The sequence below is a fragment of the Salarias fasciatus genome, chromosome 9 (assembly GCF_902148845.1).
Source record: "Salarias fasciatus chromosome 9, fSalaFa1.1, whole genome shotgun sequence".
In the NCBI taxonomy this organism is placed as follows: domain Eukaryota; kingdom Metazoa; phylum Chordata; class Actinopteri; order Blenniiformes; family Blenniidae; genus Salarias; species Salarias fasciatus.
The window spans coordinates 14,487,275-14,509,880 of record NC_043753.1 but is presented as its reverse complement, the minus strand read 5'-3'; the positions used below and the strand labels follow the sequence as shown (position 1 = coordinate 14,509,880).

The following is a 22,606-nucleotide window of genomic DNA, read 5'->3' as shown; positions in this document are numbered from 1 at the left end:
CATGCAATGCAGAGCCTTAACTAAATGAGAAGGGGGGATTTAGGCCCCGGATTTAGAGTTTAGCACCACATGTGGACACTCGGCAGCAGGGATATCCAGGGAAATTGACAAATAAGGGCCTTTACGTCGAAATAATAATGATAACACCGATAATGTGCGCACGTGTGATCAGTAGCATGAATCTCTTTCCACTACATGTGCAAAAAAAAAAAAAAACCAAAAATCTGAAAACCGCCACTGACCTGTTGTTCAGTCATTTAAGTTACAGTAAATATATGTTCAAAAGGCACCATGAGCCATCGGGCTCTCTGCGCCCAGGCGGTGGATTTTTTTTTTTTTCGAAGCACCATGACTCGACTCTCGCACAAAGCAAAACCACACCAAACGAGAGATTCTGCTAAAGTCTACCTATTTTGACATATCCTCGGTATCTCGCAAAAACACGGTCGCCCGTGTGTGATTTCACACCAGGGGGGGGGTGTTGGAGGGGGGCTCTCAGCACTGCTGGGCTTTACAGCGTTTTGGTGTGCAGTAACCGGAGACAAAGGGGACTGTGCGCCTTTGGATAGATCACTTGTGACATTAATGGCTCAAGGGAGCCTAATAGAGACAATAGGAGTTAAACGAACTCTTGAGATTACTAATATAAGAAGCCAATTATCATGTTGATATGCAGATAGACTCCAAAAAGAAAGAATAGGGGGGGAATAAAAGACATGACTGAAGACAGAAAAAAAAGAAAGGGATGATTGGAGGAATCGCCCCACATCTTCTCCAGTCAGTTTTAATTTAACGTGGCAAAAGGTTTTGTTTTTCTTAACGTGGTCAGAAAAAAGACCCTTCCAATGCAAGATCATCAAGAAAATCAACCAGCGAATAAATAAAAGAGAAACATCCACCGAAGTAGTCTGATTTAGAGATATTAAGACACAGCCAGTGTTTGGATTCCCTCTAAATGACAGATAATTGTCCTGCACACACACATACACACACACACACACACACACACACACGGAGGCCTGCATGCGCTCCATGCAGCTCTATCCAACTTCCATTTTAGATTTGGCCATGCTACGTGATTACAGCTTATTGGCTTCCAACCACTGAAGTGCCAGGATCGTCTGCAGGCCTGTGTCTTTGACCATCAATAGCACGAAGCCCACAAAGCCCACCAGCCCCTACTCGTCTCCCCGCTGCGCAGAAACGCTGACAGTAAATTCCATCAGCGAGAAAAAAGAAAAAAAAAGGTGCAGCCAGTTTGATGCACTTGGAAACCATGTAATGAAAAATAGGCTACTGCGTATTAGGATCAGTCAGGCATTACCGCATTGCATCGAGTTCTCTCGAGCAGAATGGTGAATGGTGTGTGTGTGTGTGCGTGTGTGTGTGTGTGTGTATGTGGAGGCGATGCTGGTGAAGAAACATGCACGATATCTCTGAGGAAATTGCTTACCTTTTTTAATTACAGTCTGGTCGGGGATGTGAATGCCTTGATCCTCAACAGGCTATGACACAAATGCAAAAAAAAAAAGATATTTTTTTTAGTTCCGATGTACAAAAAAATACAAATAAAATAATAACAGCCACGGTCTTGTGTCAGTGAACGCACCCCAGAAAAACCGTGCACGAACAAAAGGCTGGCACAATTAGCAGCCATAATCTGCTAACATGGAGGCTCCCGAGGCCCATACCTGTTATTATTGTCCAGCAGTGTTTCTGTGATGGACGCACTACAGTAGATCACAAACTCAGACTTAAATAACGAAGCTGTGTCGCCCCATAATCCTGACCTAATTTCGCCTTCAGACTGGTTCTCCTCACAAGGAAACTTCTAATCTAGATTGGATAGTAATTACGGCGGCGCAGCCTATTAAAGGCCTATGAACTAATTAGAGGATTATTGGTGTTTGTTTCTGATTAAAAACTGGGAAGAATACACCCAATAAGAACAGGGGTGATTGACAATTTTGGAGCTCATTTATCATGCATCTTTAGTAAAAAAAAAAAAAGAAAGAAAGAAAGAAGAAGAACCTTAACTCAATACAGTAAAGTCAATTCTCCAGTTGGCGTGCGTCATGGTGTTATTGTTCGCAAAGGAGCGCGAGCTTCTTCTTCTTTTTTTTTTTTTTTTTTTTTTTTTTGAAGCACAGAAATCAAATAAAAGTCGAAAATCATAAAGGAGGGGTTGTGGGAACAAAGCGGGCAGTTTTCATATATTTAATCCAATGTATTTTGAGTAATAACATTGAGCAAAACATGCATCGAATTTGGCTGGTGAAATTGATTTAAATATAATAATTTAAAGCGTTCATAAAACAAATAATGTAAAATTACAGTTATTGTTTTAAATCATTTTTGACAATCAAAAACGATTTGGCCATTTTTTCCTTCTATTTTTATATATTTTAATTTTTTTTAATGAATACCAATCGCACTGCGAAACACGCGCCTTTTGTTCTGCCTGTCATGTTCATCAAATGCTTTTAATATAAAAAAATAATCCTTTGTAGAGCATTAATTGTCTTTGAAATAAAAGTGCATTTATGTAAAAAAAAATAAATGCAAATAATATCACATTATTAATGGCTGTCACTCTGTAAGAACACAACGAAATATCGTTTACCAGCATCAATTATATTTTTATAAATTTGCTTTTTTTATGTGCACCCTGGACAGCTGATCTTTTTTATTTTTAAAGCAATAACAAAATATATATATATAAAAAAATAATTTAAAAAGCCCCCCCGGGGTAAACGCTGCCTCACCTGAACATCTTCTAAAGAGTGAGGTATTCCATGGATAGGGATAGAGTCCGACAGTCCCGATTCGATGCCGTGTCCGGACGGCAGCAGCACTTCCCTGCGGTACTCCCGGCACAGCTGGTGGGGCAGGCTGCGGTGCTGGTGCAGCAGGCCGCTCTCCTGGCTCTGCCTCTGGCCCGGCCAGCCCGGGTGCTGCGGCTGCGGCTGGGCGTGCAGGGAGTTGAGGGAGTACGGGTCGTTGACGTGCGAGTAAGGGTCCTGAGACTGCGGGTAGATGGGCTGGTAGGGCGGGGGGAAATACGGGGGCTGGAAGTCCGAGTTCGGCGTGTGGGAGAGCGGGGGCGCGCTCGTGTAGGGACTCTGGCCCACGCCGCCCAGCTGAGGTAGCCTGGCTGTCCCATTGCTGGTCCCGTCGTGGCGATCCTGACAGGGAAAGAGTGAGAAGAGGAGTGAGTGCATTTCTTTAAAAAAAAAAAAAAAAAGAAAAAGTGGTAAGTAATTTCTCTCTCGCCTTTGGAGCTCTGCAGGCGAACACTGAGGCAAATATTGCCACAGAGGATTACATGAATCACGCCGTGTTTCCAATCTGAGTTTCACAATTCCATATTTCAGATCAGGAATTTGAACAAACGCATCGATCGGCTTAGTTTCCCACGTGTTTTTTTTAATCTATAATAATAATAAAGCAGCCGAATGTAAATATTAGAATAAAAGAGACATTTCAGCGCAGGAATGTCCTCAAATATCGTCTCAATTTTCTCATTTCGACAGGACGACTCAACCACTTCACAATATTATATACGAGGAAAAAAAGATACAAGGAAATATGTTAAAAGAAGAAGTGAGGAAAAAGCTATTTGACACACACGGTGAAGCTCCAGCAACTTACCATCGCGGAAAAACTGTGCACTAACATCTGTACGCTTTTTTTGGTGCGATTCAACGAAAATAATCAGTTCAAAAACACTTGAAGTGTTTAAGGGGGCGAGCAAAGGGGATTAAACAGCAAAAAAAAAACCCAAAACAAAAACAAAACAAAAAAAAGCCCCCAAAAGACTCTTCTCTCCTGCAAGATCACGATGGCCCCGGCGGTCAGATATGTGCCTCAGCTGCAGGACGATAATCCATCAGAAATAAACGGTTAGATCCCCGCTGCCCTTCATTTGGGTCTAAAAATGCAGATATTCGGCGGTGCTGGTGGGTTTGGCTCGAAAAGTTTCTCTCGGAGAAGAAAAAAGAAAAAAAAAAGCCACCAGCCTCTTTCTCCCTGCTCTCCGGGCTTCTATCACAGTGCTACCGTCCCCTCGCTTGAGCTCATATTAGCAGTAGAGCCGCTTCTTCGTCTCCCCTCTCGGACTCCTAATAGAGCGCGTTCATGACTATTAATATCGCAGGAATACTTTATAATAAGGAAAGAATAGTCGGAAAATCTGGCGTGAAGCGGAGGACGCAACTCAAGGCAGGAGTCTGCGCTTAAATGACGTCCATTGAAAGGAGGAATCAGTATATCTAATCAGAGATGGTGAGGGAGAGAGAGAGGGAGGGAGTGAGAGAGAGAAAGAGGGAGCGAGAGAGTGTGGAGGGAACGGAGAGAGAGAGAGACAAAAAGAGGGACATTCACTCTCGTCTGACGAATCAGAGAGAGGGGGGGAAGGAGGAGGAGGGGGGGGGGGGCATTTTAAAAGAGTCCCAGGGCCAAAGCGCAAAAGTGAAAGAAAGACGTAGGAATGGAGGGAGGTGGACCGCAGACAGGAGAAGAGACCGTGGAAGGAAACAATGTGCACCTCTGAACTGGGTGAAAATCCAGCAGACGACGCTGCTGTGGGCATTCCGACCGGCTCCTTTCTACCGCCGGTCCCTTTGTTTTCCTCCTCAGACTCCGACAGCGAGCTGTCCTCCATGGGTCTCCTCTCTCTCTCTTTCTTTCTCTCTCTCCTCTATTTCCACCGAATTAATCCACCGATTCCTCCTCGACTCCAAAACCCCGAAGCACGCCTGCTAACTTTTAACTTTGCCGGTGGAAGACCAGAGGCGGGCGGGAGGGGGGGAATAAATCCCCGTCAGTCTCAGATCGGGCCGCTGGATCCGGCGCTCTGACTTAACTTTTACGCGCGGCTAAAAACAAGCTCCACTCCCATTTCTGCTAAATTCAAAAATAACCCAAACACCGGGCCTCGATCGGATCTCGACTGCACTTTTTTTTTAACCCTCGACAGGCGCGGAGAAGCATTTACTTGTAAAGTAAACGAGTCAACTTAACGCGGAGGTGATCTTGCTTTTTTTTTTTTGTTTGTTTTGTTTTTCTTTCCTTCTCCCAGTCCGTCCCTGTCCTCTCAAGACGGCGTAAAACACGTCCGACTGGCTTCTCCACTCCTCAACAAGCCGCCAATATTACTGCCTAACTTTGTGCCCGTAACAACAATCACACTGGCGCGCGTTATGTGCACACAGGCTGAACACATGCAACATTGAACGTCTCAGACAGCCAGAGGAATAAAAAAAAACTGAAGGGTACATTGAAGCAGTGAATAAAAACAGACTGTCCGAGTGCCCAAGTCAAAACATGTATTTTATCAAATGCGTGGTAAGTGTGTATGATTATTTCGCTGATTCCACGTGTCATTAAATAATTTTAAAAGTGTAATTACAATGTAAATAACAATAATAAACCAAAATTAAAATTGTATTCATGCAGATAATAAACTATAATTATTTTTTAAAAAAATCTTACACCACATACATTTATTATTATTATTATTATTATTATTATTATTATTATTATTATTATTATTATTATTATTATACGTGAAAATTCCTTTGGAATAAATAAAAGGCAATTCATCTTACAGTTAAGTGCATTAACTGTCAGCTGTCAAAAGATGATCAGAATTTATTCAATACAAAATACATCTAAAATAATGATCCTATCAGAAATCGAAATATTAAAATGAGCAAATAAAAAAAAGCAGCCTCTTACCTCGCAGTCTTCATATTTAATGTTATCAGTTAATTTCCAGAGCATTTTCATGGGTTGTTGAGGTGGATATTGAGTATAGGTATCGTCTTGTTTTCACTCAGTGAATTGTGCTCCCCGCTCAGAAAAACTACTTTTATTGAAGCTGTGGGCTGCTGTCTGTCTCGCGCTCTGAGGTCTCCCTCTAATGGTGGAAGTGGAGGGCTGGAGCAGCTCTGTAATAACACTGGCACAGGGCCTCATTAGCATATCAACAGCCGCCGATTCCCCCCATCTGCTCACACAACACCAATGGACAGCACACAGGTAAAAACTAAAAGCAGCAAGACGCTTCACGCGCTTATTATTTCCACTGTTCAGTCAGGTGCGTGTGGATGTGAGTGTCTGAGTGTGTGTGTGTGTGTGTGTTTTTTTGCGGAGGGAAGGGGAGGGAGTCATGCCTGCATGCACCTGGGACGTTTTGTTGTGTAATTTCACTTGTTTTTTTGGGGATGTTTTAGAAACGCAGTATCCAGAAAACATTTTTTGTAGCATTTATAATAATATAATTTAAAAGAAGAAAAGCCAACGTGGAGAAAAGAAAAGTTTTTCCTAGTCTCCTCCAGTGTCTTGTTGATTAGTTTTGCAGGGTTTGATGTGAAAGCAGCATGCCATATGCAAATAGCAGCCGGGCCCACACTTTGTTACCTATCTTCATTTGTTAAAATTCACAAACTGTTATTTTAATCCCATTGAGAAGGGAGACCTTCAGAGGGCTATTCTTTTAAGTGTCATGTTAAAGAGGGCAGCCATGAGAAGGGGCTCTACAGGTCCAGGGCTACCTGTGAGGGGGGGGGGGGGGGGGGGGGGGGGGGGGGACAGGAGTCTGGGGGATGTAAATCATTAACACAACAACTCGGCCTTGTTTCATTTCAATGGCCGCGCCGCAGAGCCCGGCTGTGCCCTGTCGCCTTCACCTCAGCAGGTCGTGTGGGTCAGCAGACAGGTCGACAGCTTCTTTTAAGGCGTTGCCTCGTTTAAAGGAAAAAGAAAAACACACACATAGGATTAACATTTTTCGGCGAACTACCTTTTTTTTTTTTTTTTTTTTTTTGGAACAAGCAGTTGTTATTAATGCGGTGAAAGTGACAATGAGAGCATCTCACGTTGACTTCGGCCTCTTTGTGTTTAGTGGCGATCGTGCTTTTTAATGTGTAGAGATGATAAATAAATGTGTTTTTTATTGTTGTTGCAGATGATCGCAGGGTTTTAATGCCCCACTCAGAGCAAAACAGGAGCAGATTTTCTAAACAGTTCTGATAATCTGAACACTGTAACCCTTGAAAAGACATGATTCATGTAAATAAGAAGTGGCTTCTCAAAAGCTCAACTTTGTTCACTTCTAAACTTTGCGCAAAAAACACACACACACCATCACTCCTTTTTCCACAATTCATCCCGAAACCGTGTGTGCACGTTACCGTGTCTTTCCAACTTCATTACTTGCTATTTTACATCCTCACGACAATAAATAAGATCAACAACTTGCTCCTGCACCGGGAAAAAAAGGTGCCACTCTGAAACGCATTAAACTTCCACGATTTCCTTCCTGCCTGATAAAATCCACACGAGCACGTTTAAAGAGAAGCCCTCTTCACCAACCACTCCACTCTGTCCATGCAGCCTCCAGTCGACACTTTGACAGTTTTCATGGATTTTCCGCAGCTGTCTCTTTGTCTCAAAGTAAGCAGCACATACCTGCCATTCCCCCATTTTGCCCATAATTGACATTCTTTGTCTTCTGCTGCCTTTGGTATGTTTGTGTTTGTCTGTTAAAAAAAAAAAAAAAGTCTGCTCCGGTGTCTTGATTATCTCATTAGAGCCCTCGGTCCCAGCGAGCAAAAGCTTTTACTTTTTACCTGGACCCGATCGTCTCACCTGGTCATAAAAACGGCGCGGGAGACACCTGGCTGCGCATGCGCACTGATCCGGGTGTGGAGCGAAGCGCGCAGTACCTGGGAAAAGGCGAAACAGACGACTAGTCAGGGCTGGATGGTGTTTGAGCTTTCTATCCTCTGCTTGATAGACAGCTGGAGTGTGTGTTTTTTTTCCCCCTTTATGAATAATAAAAAAGAATTTTATTTGAAAAATGTATAGGTAAAATTAAATCATTGATAGTTAAAAATAAATAGATAAGATTTGTTGTTTACTACCCAGATGAAAACATCACACGCTCCTGTAGTTTTAATTGTAGACAAATAATGCTTTCTGTAACTTTCAGATTATATATCAAAGTAAATATTTGTTAGAACGGGTCCATTTTATATTTTTCTCCAACTGGCATGGAGCTAAAAGGACATATCTGCTGGTTCCGAGAGTCAATTAACCTTTCCATTCCTTTTCCTTATCTGGTTTGTCTTTGGTAGAAAACACGAATTCTCAGAGCAAATGAAACTGTGTCAAGTTAAAAAACTTGAAGGTTAACTGCCAACATCATTACTTCTACACAGAAAGCCACCCCGCTATTGTGCGGGTCATTATTTATTTATCCACTGTTTATTTCTAATACATACTTATGTAGACCCCTCGGGCCACGTGCGAATGAGCTCCTCTCTCTCTCTCTCTCTCTCTCTCTCTCTCTCCCTCTCTCTCTCTCTCTCTCTCTCTCTCTCTCTCTCTCTCTCTCTCTCTCTCACGCGCACACACACACACACAAACATCCGCATACAAACACACGGAATGCAGCAACACGTGCGCTCGTGGAGGTGATAATGGTCAAAGCTTCTGTGTTTTAAAAAAAAAAAACAACAACAGAAAGAAAAGCTTAATTCTTTGTGGTCTTTGAACTTCCTGAAGACGCACACGCGCGCGCACACACATGGAGCTGGACTGGCTGGAGTGGTGCGTCTGTCACTCACTATATCACACACACACACTTGCACACTGGATGCTTTTGAATCAACTTTTTATTATGGAAAAATATTCATAATTTTGCATTTTCCCTATCATTTATTTATCGATTGTGATCTTATATATATATATATATTTTTTGCTGTTGTCGTTGTTTTTGTTTGTTTTGTAATTGCATAATTCCACATGGGGTCTATAGATTTTTTTGCGCTGTTAATATTTAAAACAAGCCTTCATGTTTGACTTCAAAGGCGAACACACTTTAACTGCACACACAATACCTGCAGCTATGTAGACCTTACCAGGCCCGGACAAAGGAGAAGGGGCTGTGTGGATGGAGTGGGGGAGGGAGGGGGGTACAGGAGAGGAAGGGGGATCAGAAATATTGTTTGGGGCTCTGCTGGAGAAAGGGGGTAAGTTTTTTAAAAGCAGATCTCTTTGGGAGTAAGTTGCTCTCAGACTGCAGCGGGGTCCTTCTTGAATATCCAGCCGGTTTGTCTGGGGCTGGGTTCCAACACTTCCACACAGGACCGGGCCTCCGGCGAAACCTGCTGCACCTGAGGCCATCTCATTTACACCTGCAATTATTATTATTATTATTATTATTATTATTATTATTATTATTATTATTATTATTATTATTATTATTATTATTTGTTTTCCCACATATATTTAATTGAGTTGCATTGTGTGTGTGTGTGTGTGTGTGTGTGTGTGTGTGTGTGTGTGTGTGTGTGTGTGTGTGCGTGTGTGTGTGTGTGTGTTTCTGTTCATCGGGTCTTCTGAAGGTAAATCAAAATGTACAAGCGCACGAATTGATTTAAAAGTGTATTTCTTATGGAAAAATATACAGGAACCTTTAACATTTTTATCAGTGACAGAACTAACCTGCCATAGAGAAGTTGGTAAATTATTTTGGTAAAAAAAAAAGAAATGCAGAGTTGCTTGTGGAGTTTTCTGGTAGAAAAACTTCATTTGGGCTCATCTGAAGGCAGCAGCTCCCCTGCAAGCAGCTCTCGAGCACAAAACAAGCCGTGTGTCTTTGTGATAGTCATGAAATTGGTGATTGTGGAGTGAGACGATTGCGGGCCGGCGGTGCGTCGCGCTGCTCTCCAAAGGGAGGGATAAATGGTGTTCCAGCGCCACCTTGCTGCAGCAGAGGGGAAAGGACGCACCACCTCCGGGTTCGTCAAGACGGCAGGTGATTGAAAGCAGATGAAAACGTGTCATCAGACCAGTCCAGAAGAACTGGAGAGAAACAGGTGATCCCAAAAAAAAAAAAAAAATCGGTAAACGAGTGAAATTCTTGACGTTGGACCAACTTTTTGACTGTGTTCTCTACTTGTTTCACAGAGACTTTAAAAATAAAAAGCCCTATTGGGTAAATTATTATAACTTTGATCTATTATATTACATTTGTATCAGTAAAGAAGAAAGCAGTCATTTCAAAGTGTGTTTTAAAGAGAATTGACAAATAAACTGCTGAAACTCCTATGGCTCTAACACACCACAATCTAATCCTGTAGCGCCATCTAGCGGTGGTAACAAAAGACACAACAGTCTGGACTGAGCCTTATCACCTGTCCTTGAGGTGGTGCTGCAGGCTCTGAGGATCAGTGGCTTTAAATGAAAGACATGTTTGGTTAAAAGAAGTAAAAATTCACGTTTCTTGCTTTTGTCACCTTTATTAAATATATTATTAAATTTGGAGATAAAGCTTTGTCTTTATGTATTTTTTAACGACAGTTGAAATGAAAGGTGCAAAACAGGATTTGTTCCTCCTTTTCTACAATAAAGAAACAGTTAAGCCACAGGGCTGCAGTTAAGAAAGTAAATTTTCAACATAACTTGGTTTGCTCGCGCTGCAGGAATGTGGTTAAAGTGCAAATATGGAACTGAATGAATATCAACGTGCGTCATTGCGTCATGACGCTTTTGTCATTAGCGGACTACGTTTCCCACGAGTCTTCACTCCTCGTGCCGTGTGCGTCTGCGAATTGTGCCCGGTGGAGAACAAGCAGAGGAATCAGAGGACGAACTGGAAGGGTAAGGCTGCGTGTAAGCTCTTTTTAAGGCCTCGCGTTTGAGTTTAAGCAACTTTCTGGATAAACACGGTCGGAATTGTGTTATAATTAGTTTATGTCATTGTTTCCTGTTTATTTGCATGTTTTTGTGCGCGTGCTCGGTGCCTGCGGTGCTCACCATGAAGCTGTCTGTAGCAGTTTGTCTTATCTGCTCTGACAGACGTTTGCTTCTTTATCACAGTGTCACTTAAAAGCAGATCTTGTGCGACAGATACTTTTATTTACGACCATGTTTCATATCGTCCTCGTTCAGCTGCTCCTCTTTAACAGCTCCGACTTTAACAACAGCACTTTAAGCAATTCCTCAGCCGTGAGTCTCTTCAGTCGTATGAGAAAGTGTCCTCTGGAGTGTGTTTGTTTACTTGCTACACTTCTGTCTCTGATAGGTGTCCATCATGTCTGTGGATTGGGTCGGTTATGGATACGCAACCCTGGTGGCATCTGGAGGAGTTATTGGTTATGTCAAAGCAGGTGGGTGCACTTCATAATCCATTGATGTGTCTCATCACATGACCCGATAGACATGCTTTTAGTTGATGGATCCTGTGGATGTCATGTGCAGGAGTTGACCCCATGGCATTTTGCGTTTCTTTCTTCCAGGCAGTGTTCCTTCCCTGGCAGCAGGTCTTCTGTTTGGGGGCCTCGCAGGTTTTGGTGCCTACCAGATCTCCAATGACCCAAATAACATTTGGGTTTCTTTAGGTCGGTGAACTGTCTTCTGCGTGAAATTCAGGAGATGCAGTTCTGTTTTTAATCACACATATGTTAAATAAGTCTTAAGAAGAAACTCAAGACTGTATTTTATTGGCTTCTATTAAATGAGATCCAAAAAAGAAACAAAACGAAGGATTTAGAAATCGAGCTAGAAGGGTGTTGCAGATGTCTGTAATAACTGTATTTCATAACATTTGTCTTTATTATCTGCAGCTACATCTGGAGCTCTGAGTGGCGTCATGGGAAAGAGGTTCTACGGATCCAGGAAGTTTATGCCAGCTGGTTTGATGGCTGCAGCAAGGTGTGTGAAAACATTTACATTTTCATCTGAGATAAACTGATAACATTTTAGTGATCAGAGTAACAAAGATTTCCTGAGTTCATCATCCCTAAATAAAAATTTGGCATTAAGGTCGACAGTGCCCTGATATGTTTTTAACCTGTTAGCCTGAATGCAACAACACAAGGAAGCTACATTTGTTGATTTTCTGTTTCTGTGTGTGAGAGAAGTGAAGTAATGAAGATGAATGCATGCACAGTGAGTGAAATGTAAACTTCTCGTTGCAGTATCCTGATGGTGGGAAAGCTCAGTTTGTCACTGCTGCAGAAACCAGCCGAGTCCTGATGAAGTGAACGTGTTAAAACTCTCTTGTGGATCTTCTGCTTGGGGAGCAGCCACTCAATCTGTTATGTTAGAAACCATGTCTTTTTTTTAAGATGCTGTATATTTGAGGATTAAATATATGACCTTGTTTATATAGGAATGGTTGTCTTGTCATTTTTTAATGAGTTCATCAACATTCATATTTTTATTTGTATAAAATCAGTACAAAATGTACAGGTCATTTATTGCATAATACAAATATGTTTACAGTTTTAACCAATCATATACTGAGGATGTGGAGGTGAGAGGAATTAAACAATGTCAATTGTTTCAGCAATGCTCTCTTCAAAGAAGCAATAGCAATCAATAAAAACTAAAGTATATTTAAAAAATTAATTAGTAAAACAAAACCACATACTATTTTTTCAGCTTGGTGAGAAATGCAGAAAGCACAAACAGTGGAATTGGCTCACACTGGATCCCTCAGGAATACAGTGGGATTGTCACACAGAGAGTACCAGGCTTGGTTCAGCGTCATGGCAACCATCGTCTTTTAAAACACAAGTATGAACATCAAAAATGTCTTCTCTAAGAACGTGGCATGTGTGGTCTTCATGTAAAGTCATTCAATGAACATATTGGAGAAACAGACTTCGTGGAACAATTTAAATTTCCTGTGGCTCATTAGATGGGTTTTCTTCACCGCTCAGACGGACGACAGACAGTAGATGAAGGACCGCCGACTTGGAATGAACTACCGATTTCCACCATACTTGGCTGTCCAGTCCACCCGGCCGTGGACGGGCTGGACAGCAGGCGCTCTGCTCAGGAGGTTCCCGGAGGTCTTCCCCAGAGCTGAATAGCTGCCGCCCTTCATCTGAGTCCTGTCCGTCCTCCTCCTCCAGCCCTCGTAATCTATAAGAGTGTGTTCATCAGTTTTCTACAATCAGTACAGTTCAATCATTTATCAAACCAAACACTTATATCTTTAATCCTATAAGATGAAACAGGGAGGAAGAGATATCGCAGCTGCAGGAAAAGACAATACCTTCACTAGTTTCACCTATTGATGACTTGGAAATGGGCTTGAGCTTTGAAGATTTTGGCTTGTCTTTTTTAATATCAGGAGAAGAAGAAGAAGGAAGTCTGGCTGAAAGAATGAAAAAAGAAGGAAGAACAGAGTCCCAATAAGAGTGATAGTCTGAAAGGAATTAATGCGAAGGGAAAGAGTGCAGGAGGAGTACTTGTGATTGAGATTCAAGGTAACAAGCAACTCCATGGTTGATAGAAGTGGGCAAAAAGACTGTTTACTCTGAACAGGACTTAATTTCAAAGATGATATAAAGCCTTACTTGTGTTCTGTCCAGCTAAAGGGGCGAGCTGGATCCTCTGTCCCACTGAGCCAACCTCTTTCTTCTGGACAGAAGGGATGTAACCACCAGAGAGGTTGTACTTTGTACTCACAAAGTTTCCTTTAAGAGAAGCAAAACAGTGTTTGAGAATTAGCAACATTTGTTTTCCTGATTATTTCAACTCATCAGTATTGAGTTTTTTTGTGGTTGTGCCCAGAAATCACATTGAACAAGTTTTTAGTTGACTGATTAAGTCTGTTTACGAAGGATATCAAATGACTAACGACAGTTCCGGTGAAGTCTGAATTAGCAGCATTAGTAATGCTCTGCTTGTAAAATACAATAGAAAACAGTTAATGAGAAAATACCTTTGGAGAGGTCGAGTTTCTCCAGTATTCTTTCTTTAACAACACTTTTCTCCGATGGGCTGTCTACAGACTTAGAAGAATTATCTTCTAGTCTCACACAAGGAAAAGTAGAGAAGTAGGAAACATGCATGCAAACAAAGAGAAGGAAAAAAAATGAAACGAGAGAAACTTAAGAGGTGACAAAGAGCAAAAAATACCTTCATCCAGCATTATTTTTTTTATCAGCAATAATAAGTGTGCTGAATAAAAACGACAGGAGGGAAATAAATGAGCAGAGGTGTGCAGTTAAGAACAGTTTAGGAAACACTTAATCTTATAGCAGCAGTCTTAATGTCATGAATAAGAAATGGAGGGAGAGATGAGGTGAGGCAGAAGAGGAGAGAGACAGGAGCACATATTGTGTGTCTGTCTGGATGACGAATGACTTATAGATGTCTGGTTTTTAGAAAGTTGCAGACTCCTTATGTTGCGTTCATGGATCCCTAAGTACTGAACAGGATACATTAGCTGCTTCATTAACATTTGGAGCCTCTGTATGAGGAGAGTGTCTTATTGTGTAACACTAGGTCACACAGAAGAGCCGCCAGGTTTCCACTGCATTGCAAAATGAGGCAAGGCAGCATTTCAACTACTGATGGGGTGAGTTTAGTTTTTTCAATGATAAACTAATCAAATGAGATCAATTAAAGGTACTCAGAAAGATTACTTTCATTATTTTGCACTTGAATGCTATACCTATTTTTTGTGTTTTCATATAATTTTATATTGTTTATGAACCGAAATATGAATGCAGTACATGTCCCTATCTAAACTACTAGATCAAACCTTTTTAACAGCTATACGTGAGACATCAGCCGTCTTTACCTGCGTTGGCCCTGCCGACAGCTAATCCCCCTCCGATAGGGCCGAGAGGTTTATCCACTGTGTTTGAAGAGTTCTCCCACAAGTCCCTCAGCGTCATACCACTCAGCTCTTTGTCTCCAGTGGAAGTCTGATTCTTGCCAATCAAACCTGGAAAGAAAATGAGGCCACAATCGCTACTGTTCTCTTCATCAAGCAAGCAGAGAAACTAAGGATGGCATGTGAAAGTAAAGCGTTCAAATAAACATCCATAAGAAAACAAGTGGGTAGAATAAAACTGGCTCTTCATCCCACCTGGCAAGTATCTTGACTGACTGAGATAGTGCTGCCGAGCAGCAGATCCTGGAAGATTGGAGTCAATTTGGCCAATCTTAACATTGTTGGGTAGCTTGGTGACTGTGCTGAAGGAGTACAGAGGTTTCTGCTCATTTGGCCTGAAAACAGAATAAAAACATCACATCTCTACCATGAAATCAACTTTCAATCAAATGCATCACCTTGATATTGAAGACAATTCTCAAACTAAATCTGTTTATTCTTTTTTAATTTTTTTTACTAAGGCTCTTATCCTTATCCACCTTCTATAAGTACTTACTGTGGACAGTGTTCCTTTGCGCTCCTCTCCTCCTCTGCACTTCCCAGGCTGGGCTTCTTGGAGTTTGAAGCGGCTGTTTCTGAGGGGTCCGATTCCTCCCAGCTGTCTGACGCCTTGACTACTGTCTGGCCCCAGCGACGCCGCCCACCCTTCAGAACTCCCTCACCAACATTACTGTCGCTGCCCGCTGGTGCTGCCTTCTAAAGAAGACAACACAAATCACATTTATTTTACTGTAACTTACTGCTGGAAACTACAGCCAACCTCAGCACTGAAAATTAACTTAGTCATTTAAAATCTAATTTATCTACATCTAAAAAAAAACTGATTTCATTGAGCCACTTACTACATCTCCCCCGTGTTTACTCTCAACCTGGGGTAAAGGGATCTGCTGAAGAGGCTGTTGATGGTTTCTGTTGGAGGATGTGGAGGTTTTGGATTCAGAGGAAGACTGCTGGAGATCGACCTTGGACTCAGAGGCTTGTTTCTGGGGGTGAGGCCTGGTCTGGACCTTCTTCACCTCCTGGCTTTGAGGACGAGGCCCCAAAATCTGGCCAACCTGAAAATAAGGAGAACGCAGTGCCTGGAAAGGGAGAGGAATAGATAAAAATACATTTTTTTGGTCAATATTCTGTCAACACTGTTTCCTTGAACAATGAAGACTGAATGATTCATAACACTCAAGACATGGATTTCTGTGCAACCTGTGTGTACAAACAAGATGAATCAGACTGTTGTGGGACATGACTCACTAACTCCTGCAGGGAACGAGACTGTACACAGGAGAAGTCTGGGAGGATTCATCAACAAACAAGCACAGTGAACTGGTTGACATGTAGACTATCCCATTCAGAACTGCTTCATCAGATCAAGTCAAAATAAGATGCGCATCCAAACAGAACTATGACATCTGGGAGCTTTGTTTAGAAAAAAAATGGAAGAGCACTCCCAGGTGTTTCCTACGCAGGGCTCGCAGAATAATTCAGCTTTCTCACCAAACAGTAAATTACCGTATGACCATGGATTATCTTTAACAAGCACGTGTGTCATGCAGCACACATGCAGACGTACACTGGTTTGCACGACACAGGGACTGAAGTATTAAGTATTAAGCTTAGACACTTGTTGGAAGGACTGGGATTAGGGTGCTGATTCAGTCTCCGCATTAGAACTGAAGGTAATCTGTTTCTCATGGTGAGGAACGCTCTTGTTGCAGAACTCGACAGGCAGGTCCAAGTAGGTTTGAATAAAACCCTTCGTCAGTTAGGTCTCTTGAGGTTGTACTGATAACTTCACAAACTCACTGATGCACGATACGGGAAAGTTACAGCATTAACTCGCTCCTACCTGCACAGCGGTGGGTCTCTTTTTGGGGTCCCACTGCAGCATATCCCTCATCAGGGCGATGGCCTCGTTGCTGGCATTTGGAATGAGGGTCTTCAGGTGGGTGGGGACGCACTGCGGGAAGCGAAAGTTCATAGCAGATGCCAGCTGATAACCCTCTGGCCAATCCGTCTGATGGAGAAGAAAATCAAACGATGACCTATTAATATATGCACTGAGCATGTATCATTGAAAGGCAGGTGACGTTCTCCTCACAGCATCAAGTAGCATCCCATTCAACATAATGTACACTTAACCTGCTTTACACCAAAGACAGAGAGACACAGTGCCTCTGGCCTATTTACAAATACTGTTCTTCGGTAGAATCCTAAATTATCTATTCATTATTTTTAATATATGATGAGTTTCTTCCCACCTTTTTGACCGTGCCCAGAACTTGACAGATCTTAAAGATCTCGTCCACTTCACTGTTCCCGGGAAAGAGAGGTCTGAGTGTGTACAGTTCAGCCATGATGCAGCCGACAGCCCATAAATCAATTGGAGAGCTGTATTTAGATGACCGCAGCAAGACTTCTGGAGCTCGGTACCTTAATTGAAGGTAAATACAAGACAATGTCACCATGGACGACAGTTTGATATTATGGGATATCATGTAAAATTGCAAAACAAGTGTAACATACTGCTCTCTTGCCTGGATAAGCAATCTGACATTTAGAATAAGGCATTTGATTATACAGATAAGAAAGAACTCTTACCATCTGGTCGATACATAGTCGGTGTAGGGACCTTTGGAGCGGATCTCTCTGGCCAGTCCAAAATCAGCTATTTTGACCAGTTCAGGCCCCATACACAACAGATTCTCTGGCTTCATGTCCCGGTGAAAAAATCCTGTATAAATATAACATCAAGCTCTCAGCAGACCCCAGGAGGATTGTAATCAAGACCCAAGCATACAGAGCTACACTGTGTAACTATGTGTATTGATCTCTCTGGCAAAGCATCTCATAATATCAAGTTTATGCAAACTACCAAGCTAAAGGTTTCGTCATCGATAAGTGAAGAGTAAAGCCTCTTACCATGCTTATGTACAAACACCAACCCAGAAAGCACTTGAAACATGATGTTCCTAATTTCATTCTCTGAAAACATCCTGTTCTCTCTAACAGCACATGAAAGAGACAGAAAAGGAGGAATAAAAGAAGACGAGATGAAAGAGAAGGTGTTAAGAGTAGTTTTTGGGAAAGGACATGCATTTATATGGATGTGTAGATCGTAACATTAATAGTATTTATGTTAATGAATATGCATTTTTACCTTTATGACCAGGTTCTCATAAATCGAGTACGTTTTAGGGGTTCAGATTGACTAAAGGGAATAAATAGAGTGAAATCCACACATCCATTTCTCACACTATTTGCAGAGCAGAGTAAACAGGCGTTTGAACAAGGCACTTATAGAGGGTTCACACAGTGCAAGAATTCAACGACAACCAATCTGGAAATTCAGATTTCTTATATTTCAATATGCGTTTGCAAGTGAGATTTGGACATAAATAATGCCTATAAGATTTCAGTGATCCTTGCAGTATGAAACCACTCTCATGCACTTGCAAGTCCGATTGAAATTACCTACCATGTTTGTGAATAAAGGACAGGCCTTGTAAAATCTGAAAGCTTATGTTTCTTATCACTGACTCAGGGAACAATTTTTTTCTGCAAACATAAAATCAATGTCATTTTTGCGAACCAGCAAATAACAGACTCGTTCTCCAAACAGCATGCCCTGTTTGTTAAACTGATCTGGGAAACGATCACCATCCAAAAATTAAATTCAAGCACAAATCTGATTAGATGTTAAGGTGTGAAAGTTTCCTTGACTCCGGCGTGTACACACACCTGAGATTTGCAAACAAAAAAACATTAGGGCCATCCCAGGAGATCGCATTAAGTTGGATGGCAGCTGTTTGTAAGGCACAGCTTAATCCTGGCGAGGTGTAAACTTTCACAAGTGTGGTGCAAAATGCAGAATTAAAAAAATATTTATGTTCTGCTGGAAAACGGCTTAGTCACAACACACCATTTATAATATCTCACAAATGTTGAAAGTCTTTTGGAAAAAATGAAAACGAAATGTTTCTGAATCAGTGATGCTGTGGTAATGCTAGAAAATTACTGTGTCAAACAAACTGTGCAAAAAGTGGAATTTGTCTTCTTACCGGTCCTTCATCAGCTGGTAAAGGTTCTCCTTCATGTACTCAAAGACGAAGTAGAGGTGATTGTTCTCCCGGATGACCTCTTTCAATTTCACCACATTCACGTGGTTCAGCATCTTCAGTGACTACATTGAGACATGATTGGGAAATGTGAATAAAATAGTCAGTATGATCCACATAATGATATATGAGCAATATGTTAAATGCATTTGTGGGATGAGCAGCAGACATGACAATGTGGGTTGTGCTCATGATCAACTCCAATGCAGCAGCAAAAGGAAGAAACGTTCAAACTAAAGGCATTCCTGCTCATCTAAACATTCACATGCTCACCTTTACTTCTCTTAAGTTCATACATTCTTCCCATGAGTAAAACTTCCTCTTCATCCTGCAGGAAACATTGAAATTAAATATATAACAGATATTTCATATACGCAAGAAAGATACTGTATATATCAGGAGTGCGGTTATTATGATAGCCTTCCAGTTTACTGTGACATCTTAGCAAACTTCTTGTGTCTTCGTTAATAATTCACAGCTTTTGACATGTCTCCAATTTCAGCTCATAACACTGCATTAGACCAAACCCCAAAGCTGGAGACCCAAGAGAATAACGGTTGTTTCTCCACATAGTGTAAATCTTTTTATCCATTTCATCTTTTTGAACCGGTTCTGTAAACACATCTTTACTCTGCTCATTTATTAATTTCTCACTTAATATGCTTCATTAAGCACATTTAGATGGCACACCAGCTAATAAATGATTATCTCTTCTGATCAATCTCTCCTTCCCTCTGGAATTACATAAGAGTTGCAGAAGATGGAGATATCTTTTCCTCCATTTCTGGACGCCGGCCAGTCCCAGTCATCTGTTTCACAGTGTCAGCAACCTGACACACCCACTCTACTTTCACTGCCTTTCACCGTCACCACTTGTATTGTCTTGCATGGTAACCAAATGATCAACCAGTGGACGCAGCTCCCCAGTTTCACATCTATTATTGAACACTGCTGCCATGTTGCTGTAACAAAGCTGTGTAAGCTGGTTTGTTTACCCTGGTGATAGCTTTGTGGTGGGATTACAAGAAAAAAGTCAAAATTGTATTTTAAAGTTCATTTGCTTGCACACAGACACAGATGTGTGTTGTGTAGTGTAGGGTATGGAAATATGAGAGCAGAATCAAATTAAGACCACATTCTTTATATTATGACAATGTAATGGAAAGTTAAAAACCATATTACCATCTCACCTTTTAATAGCTACGAGCTCTCCAGACTTGATGTTTCTCCCCATCAGCACACTGCCGTAGGTGCCGTCGCCCAGCTGCTTCAGGATGGTGTAGTGATTCATCATCTCTCAGGACGTCCTAACTTTCCCTACGCGTGAGACGACTTGAAGAGACGGCGTTGTGCCATCGATCCCTTCTCCTCCGCTCCAGTACTTCCTCGTAGTTGTGTCCCCAGTTGGAGTTCAAAGCTCATCTAGTGATTGATCCATCCTGAGAAAGACTGAGTCCCGGTGCTGTGGGTAAACTAGTGAATAAATGAAAAAGACACATGCATGTCAGCAGCAAGTACAGAAACAAATACTCCGGTGTAAGCGGTCCTCTGCAGTACATCCATACAAAACAGGGTTTCTAGGACAACCGAAGACAGAATGACTACAATCACGTCTTGTTTTTCCTTCACTGAGGAGGATTAGACATGTGTTGCACCTGTGGGCGGATTCAGTATGACCACCCAGGGGAGATGACATGGCCAGGCCCAGGCAGATTAGGCCAACAGGGATGCAAATAGGATGTTACATCACCGCCATGCTTACTGGCATCGACTACTTTCCCCAGGCACCCTGCCTGGCTGGCAAGAGGATTTGATTGTAACCTGCTTTGTTGAAAACGTGGCCACGACTTTGATGCAAAAGGGAAACATCCACATCCATATGTCTGACAGCTAATACGTGACAGAGAGCATGGTCCACTAAGCAGTTCCTTTAATGCCCAGTACATTTGCTTGTGGTGGTGAATCATGTTAGGAGGTTTAAAAATGGAGGTCCAATGATAAGGAACATATCCAAAAAGTGAAACTGAAATGTTCTTTGTGTTGGAATTGTGGGGATTTCACGAGCTAAAAGTACTAGCTAAAAACTATTTTTTGATTTTTGTTTTGCGTTTGGCAGGTTTATCATCAACATCAACAATTTCTTCTTCAGACAGTCAAGATCATCCTTTACACTCATTTCTTCCCCTTTCCTCATTCTTTTAGCACCAGATCTTTCCACATGTATGACTTTAGATATGAATAAAAAAAAAAAAAAACAAGTGTATTCATTTGTTTCTCTTTTGTGCTCTTCTCTTTTGTTCATTTCCATCTCACTCAGTGGCTGATGTATATGTTACATAGTTGTTTATGTACATTGTAACAAATGTTTCATAATATATTTTATGAAAAAAAACTAGGATGAAATTTTGAATTTTTCTAAAAAAAATGTGCATTTATTTCATGGATCAAATGAAGAAAAAATATTCAAATTTGAAAAAATTGAAGACATTTGAAAACAATAATGTAGATACAAAATACTAATCATTCATTCTGTTATTTACACATGTGACTTTGTTATGATTGGATGCAAGAAACCAAGGATTTGACTACAAAAAAAAAAATCCACATACTAATCATGGCAAGGTCTGGAAAATGTAATATTTTTGGGATAATGGTTGGTGAATATAAATTTTAAAATAAAAAGACATACAGAGGCAACAAAAGAAAACAAAGAAAAGCAGTAGAGTTTAAGGATTTGAAATCCACTGTGAGTTATTTTCAAGAAACTATAGTGGCAAAAAAATAACAAAATATTTTTTTTCTCAATAGACAAATGAAACATGGTCAATCGATTTTTCCATAGATTGCATTAGTCCATGCTTTGACAGACAATAGTAATAGACTGATAATGACAGACAAGCTGCTCTAAGCCAGTCATGTGACAGTTTCACAATGTTTGACAGTTTCAGAATGTTTGCCTGCAGGCCATGCAAGAGCAAACAAACCAGGCATGTGTTTTTTTTTTCACTAAACCAAAGAACTCTTAGCTTTGTTACTGCTGATAATCAGTTAATTAAATAATCAGCAGTGAAAATGATCAAATGTAAATATTTAACAATGTCAAATCCCCTCTTTGCACTTCATTTACACACACATTCCCCTTCTTCCCTTCCCTGCAAATTAGAAATGCTTCCTCACTAAACAAATTCCAGCTTGATATTTGAGTCCCACTAAGACAATAAAGCAATAAGACAAGAAGAAGCCAGCCAGCAGACTTCTGCCCTGCGCTCAGCTCTCACATATGGCAATCTGTTGTGGGGGGGATTTAAAGGGAATTAAGATGTATCCAGAGTGCGTGACATTAGGAAGTCTTTCAAGGTCACTCACGCTGAAAACACAGATGGGCAGAAACCTGACAATGGAAGGAAAAGGAGAGTGGAAGAAATGCAACCATGACTTCTCAGTATGATTAACTAATCAAGTGGTTTTATCAGCTTTGCTTGCTTTGACGTTAATCCACAGCCTGCTAACTATCATACAAACGAGTCCACTTCGCTTCGAGGCTTTGACAGGTTTGATGAACTCGGCTAAATACTCTGAAAACAACAGTTGTCGCTGACATGCAGGCTTTAAACTCCTCAACCATCACGTGCGGGGTCTCCCCTCGTGTTTCTCCCGCGCTTTCTCTCAGTTTGAAACTCACCATGAAGTGAATGTCGTTTGTCTCTCGTTGTCTGGGCTTGAAGATAGCTTCAGATAAAATCCTGGTGGTATTCGGACCCCGCTGAGGCGATAACGTTTGTGCGTG

At 41.4% G+C, this 22,606-nt stretch overlaps 3 protein-coding genes and 1 long non-coding RNA gene across 10 annotated transcripts in view; 2 read left to right on the top strand and 2 right to left on the bottom strand.

Annotated features, from left to right (window-relative positions):
* Positions 1 to 5,913, bottom strand: part of tfap2a (transcription factor AP-2 alpha) — an 11,577-nt gene extending 5,664 nt beyond the window's left edge. The window contains exons 1-3 of one of the 3 annotated variants that reach the window (XM_030099449.1): positions 5,740 to 5,913; positions 2,766 to 3,185; positions 1,454 to 1,505 (exon numbers count right to left, since the gene is read on the bottom strand). In XM_030099449.1, the coding sequence (XP_029955309.1) occupies positions 1,454 to 1,505; positions 2,766 to 3,185; positions 5,740 to 5,790 (523 nt within the window). In that variant the 5' untranslated portion in view covers positions 5,791 to 5,913. Of the gene's footprint in view, positions 1 to 1,453; positions 1,506 to 2,765; positions 3,186 to 3,651; positions 4,336 to 4,546; positions 5,060 to 5,739 lie in introns of those variants that run through there. The other 2 variants (XM_030099448.1, XM_030099450.1) reach the window with 2 other exon arrangements.
* On the top strand, positions 1,801 to 14,716 carry LOC115394219 (uncharacterized). The gene is made up of 3 exons (XR_003932045.1): positions 1,801 to 1,810; positions 14,291 to 14,301; positions 14,602 to 14,716. It is a non-coding gene; the product is annotated as an uncharacterized LOC115394219 (long non-coding RNA).
* On the top strand, positions 10,602 to 12,181 carry tmem14ca (transmembrane protein 14Ca). 2 transcript variants are annotated; one of them, XM_030099453.1, is made up of 5 exons: positions 10,602 to 10,671; positions 11,096 to 11,180; positions 11,310 to 11,411; positions 11,637 to 11,724; positions 11,991 to 12,181. In XM_030099453.1, exons 2-5 carry the CDS (start codon positions 11,105 to 11,107, stop codon positions 12,046 to 12,048), a joined length of 324 nt encoding a protein of 107 aa, XP_029955313.1. In that variant the 5' UTR covers positions 10,602 to 10,671; positions 11,096 to 11,104; the 3' UTR covers positions 12,049 to 12,181. The 2 variants fall into 2 exon arrangements, with proteins under 2 accessions (XP_029955313.1, XP_029955311.1); XM_030099451.1 differs by lacking the exon at positions 10,602 to 10,671 and adding an exon at positions 10,879 to 11,019.
* mak (male germ cell-associated kinase) lies at positions 12,257 to 22,606 on the bottom strand. 4 transcript variants are annotated; one of them, XM_030099444.1, is made up of 16 exons: positions 22,502 to 22,606; positions 20,010 to 20,292; positions 19,093 to 19,147; positions 18,763 to 18,884; positions 17,624 to 17,706; positions 17,303 to 17,435; positions 16,963 to 17,134; positions 16,551 to 16,718; positions 15,550 to 15,786; positions 15,204 to 15,403; positions 14,903 to 15,042; positions 14,612 to 14,758; positions 13,748 to 13,834; positions 13,380 to 13,499; positions 13,076 to 13,177; positions 12,258 to 12,942 (listed from the first exon to the last, which is right to left on the bottom strand). In XM_030099444.1, the coding sequence occupies exons 2-16, from the start codon at positions 20,111 to 20,113 to the stop codon at positions 12,782 to 12,784; spliced, it is 2,031 nt and encodes a 676-aa protein (XP_029955304.1). In that variant the 5' UTR covers positions 20,114 to 20,292; positions 22,502 to 22,606; the 3' UTR covers positions 12,258 to 12,781. The 4 variants fall into 4 exon arrangements, with proteins under 4 accessions (XP_029955307.1, XP_029955304.1, XP_029955305.1 ...); XM_030099445.1 differs by having other exon boundaries at positions 13,748 to 13,831; XM_030099446.1 differs by lacking the exon at positions 13,748 to 13,834.

Excerpts from the sequence above, each read along its gene's own strand:
- tmem14ca (XM_030099451.1), top strand. The coding sequence starts at position 10,939 with ATGTTTCATATCGTCCTCGTTCAGCTGCTCCTCTTTAACAGCTCCGAC. Across the intron at positions 11,020-11,095 it reads CTTTAAGCAATTCCTCAGCC|GTGTCCATCATGTCTGTGGA; the intron begins GTGAGTCTCTTC and ends TGTCTCTGATAG. Across the intron at positions 11,725-11,990 it reads GGTTTGATGGCTGCAGCAAG|TATCCTGATGGTGGGAAAGC; the intron begins GTGTGTGAAAAC and ends TTCTCGTTGCAG.
- mak (XM_030099444.1), bottom strand. The coding sequence starts at position 20,113 with ATGATGAATCACTACACCATCCTGAAGCAGCTGGGCGACGGCACCTAC. Across the intron at positions 15,404-15,549 it reads GTAAACACGGGGGAGATGTA|AAGGCAGCACCAGCGGGCAG; the intron begins GTAAGTGGCTCA and ends TGTCTTCTTTAG. Across the intron at positions 12,943-13,075 it reads AATAGGTGAAACTAGTGAAG|ATTACGAGGGCTGGAGGAGG; the intron begins GTATTGTCTTTT and ends ACACTCTTATAG.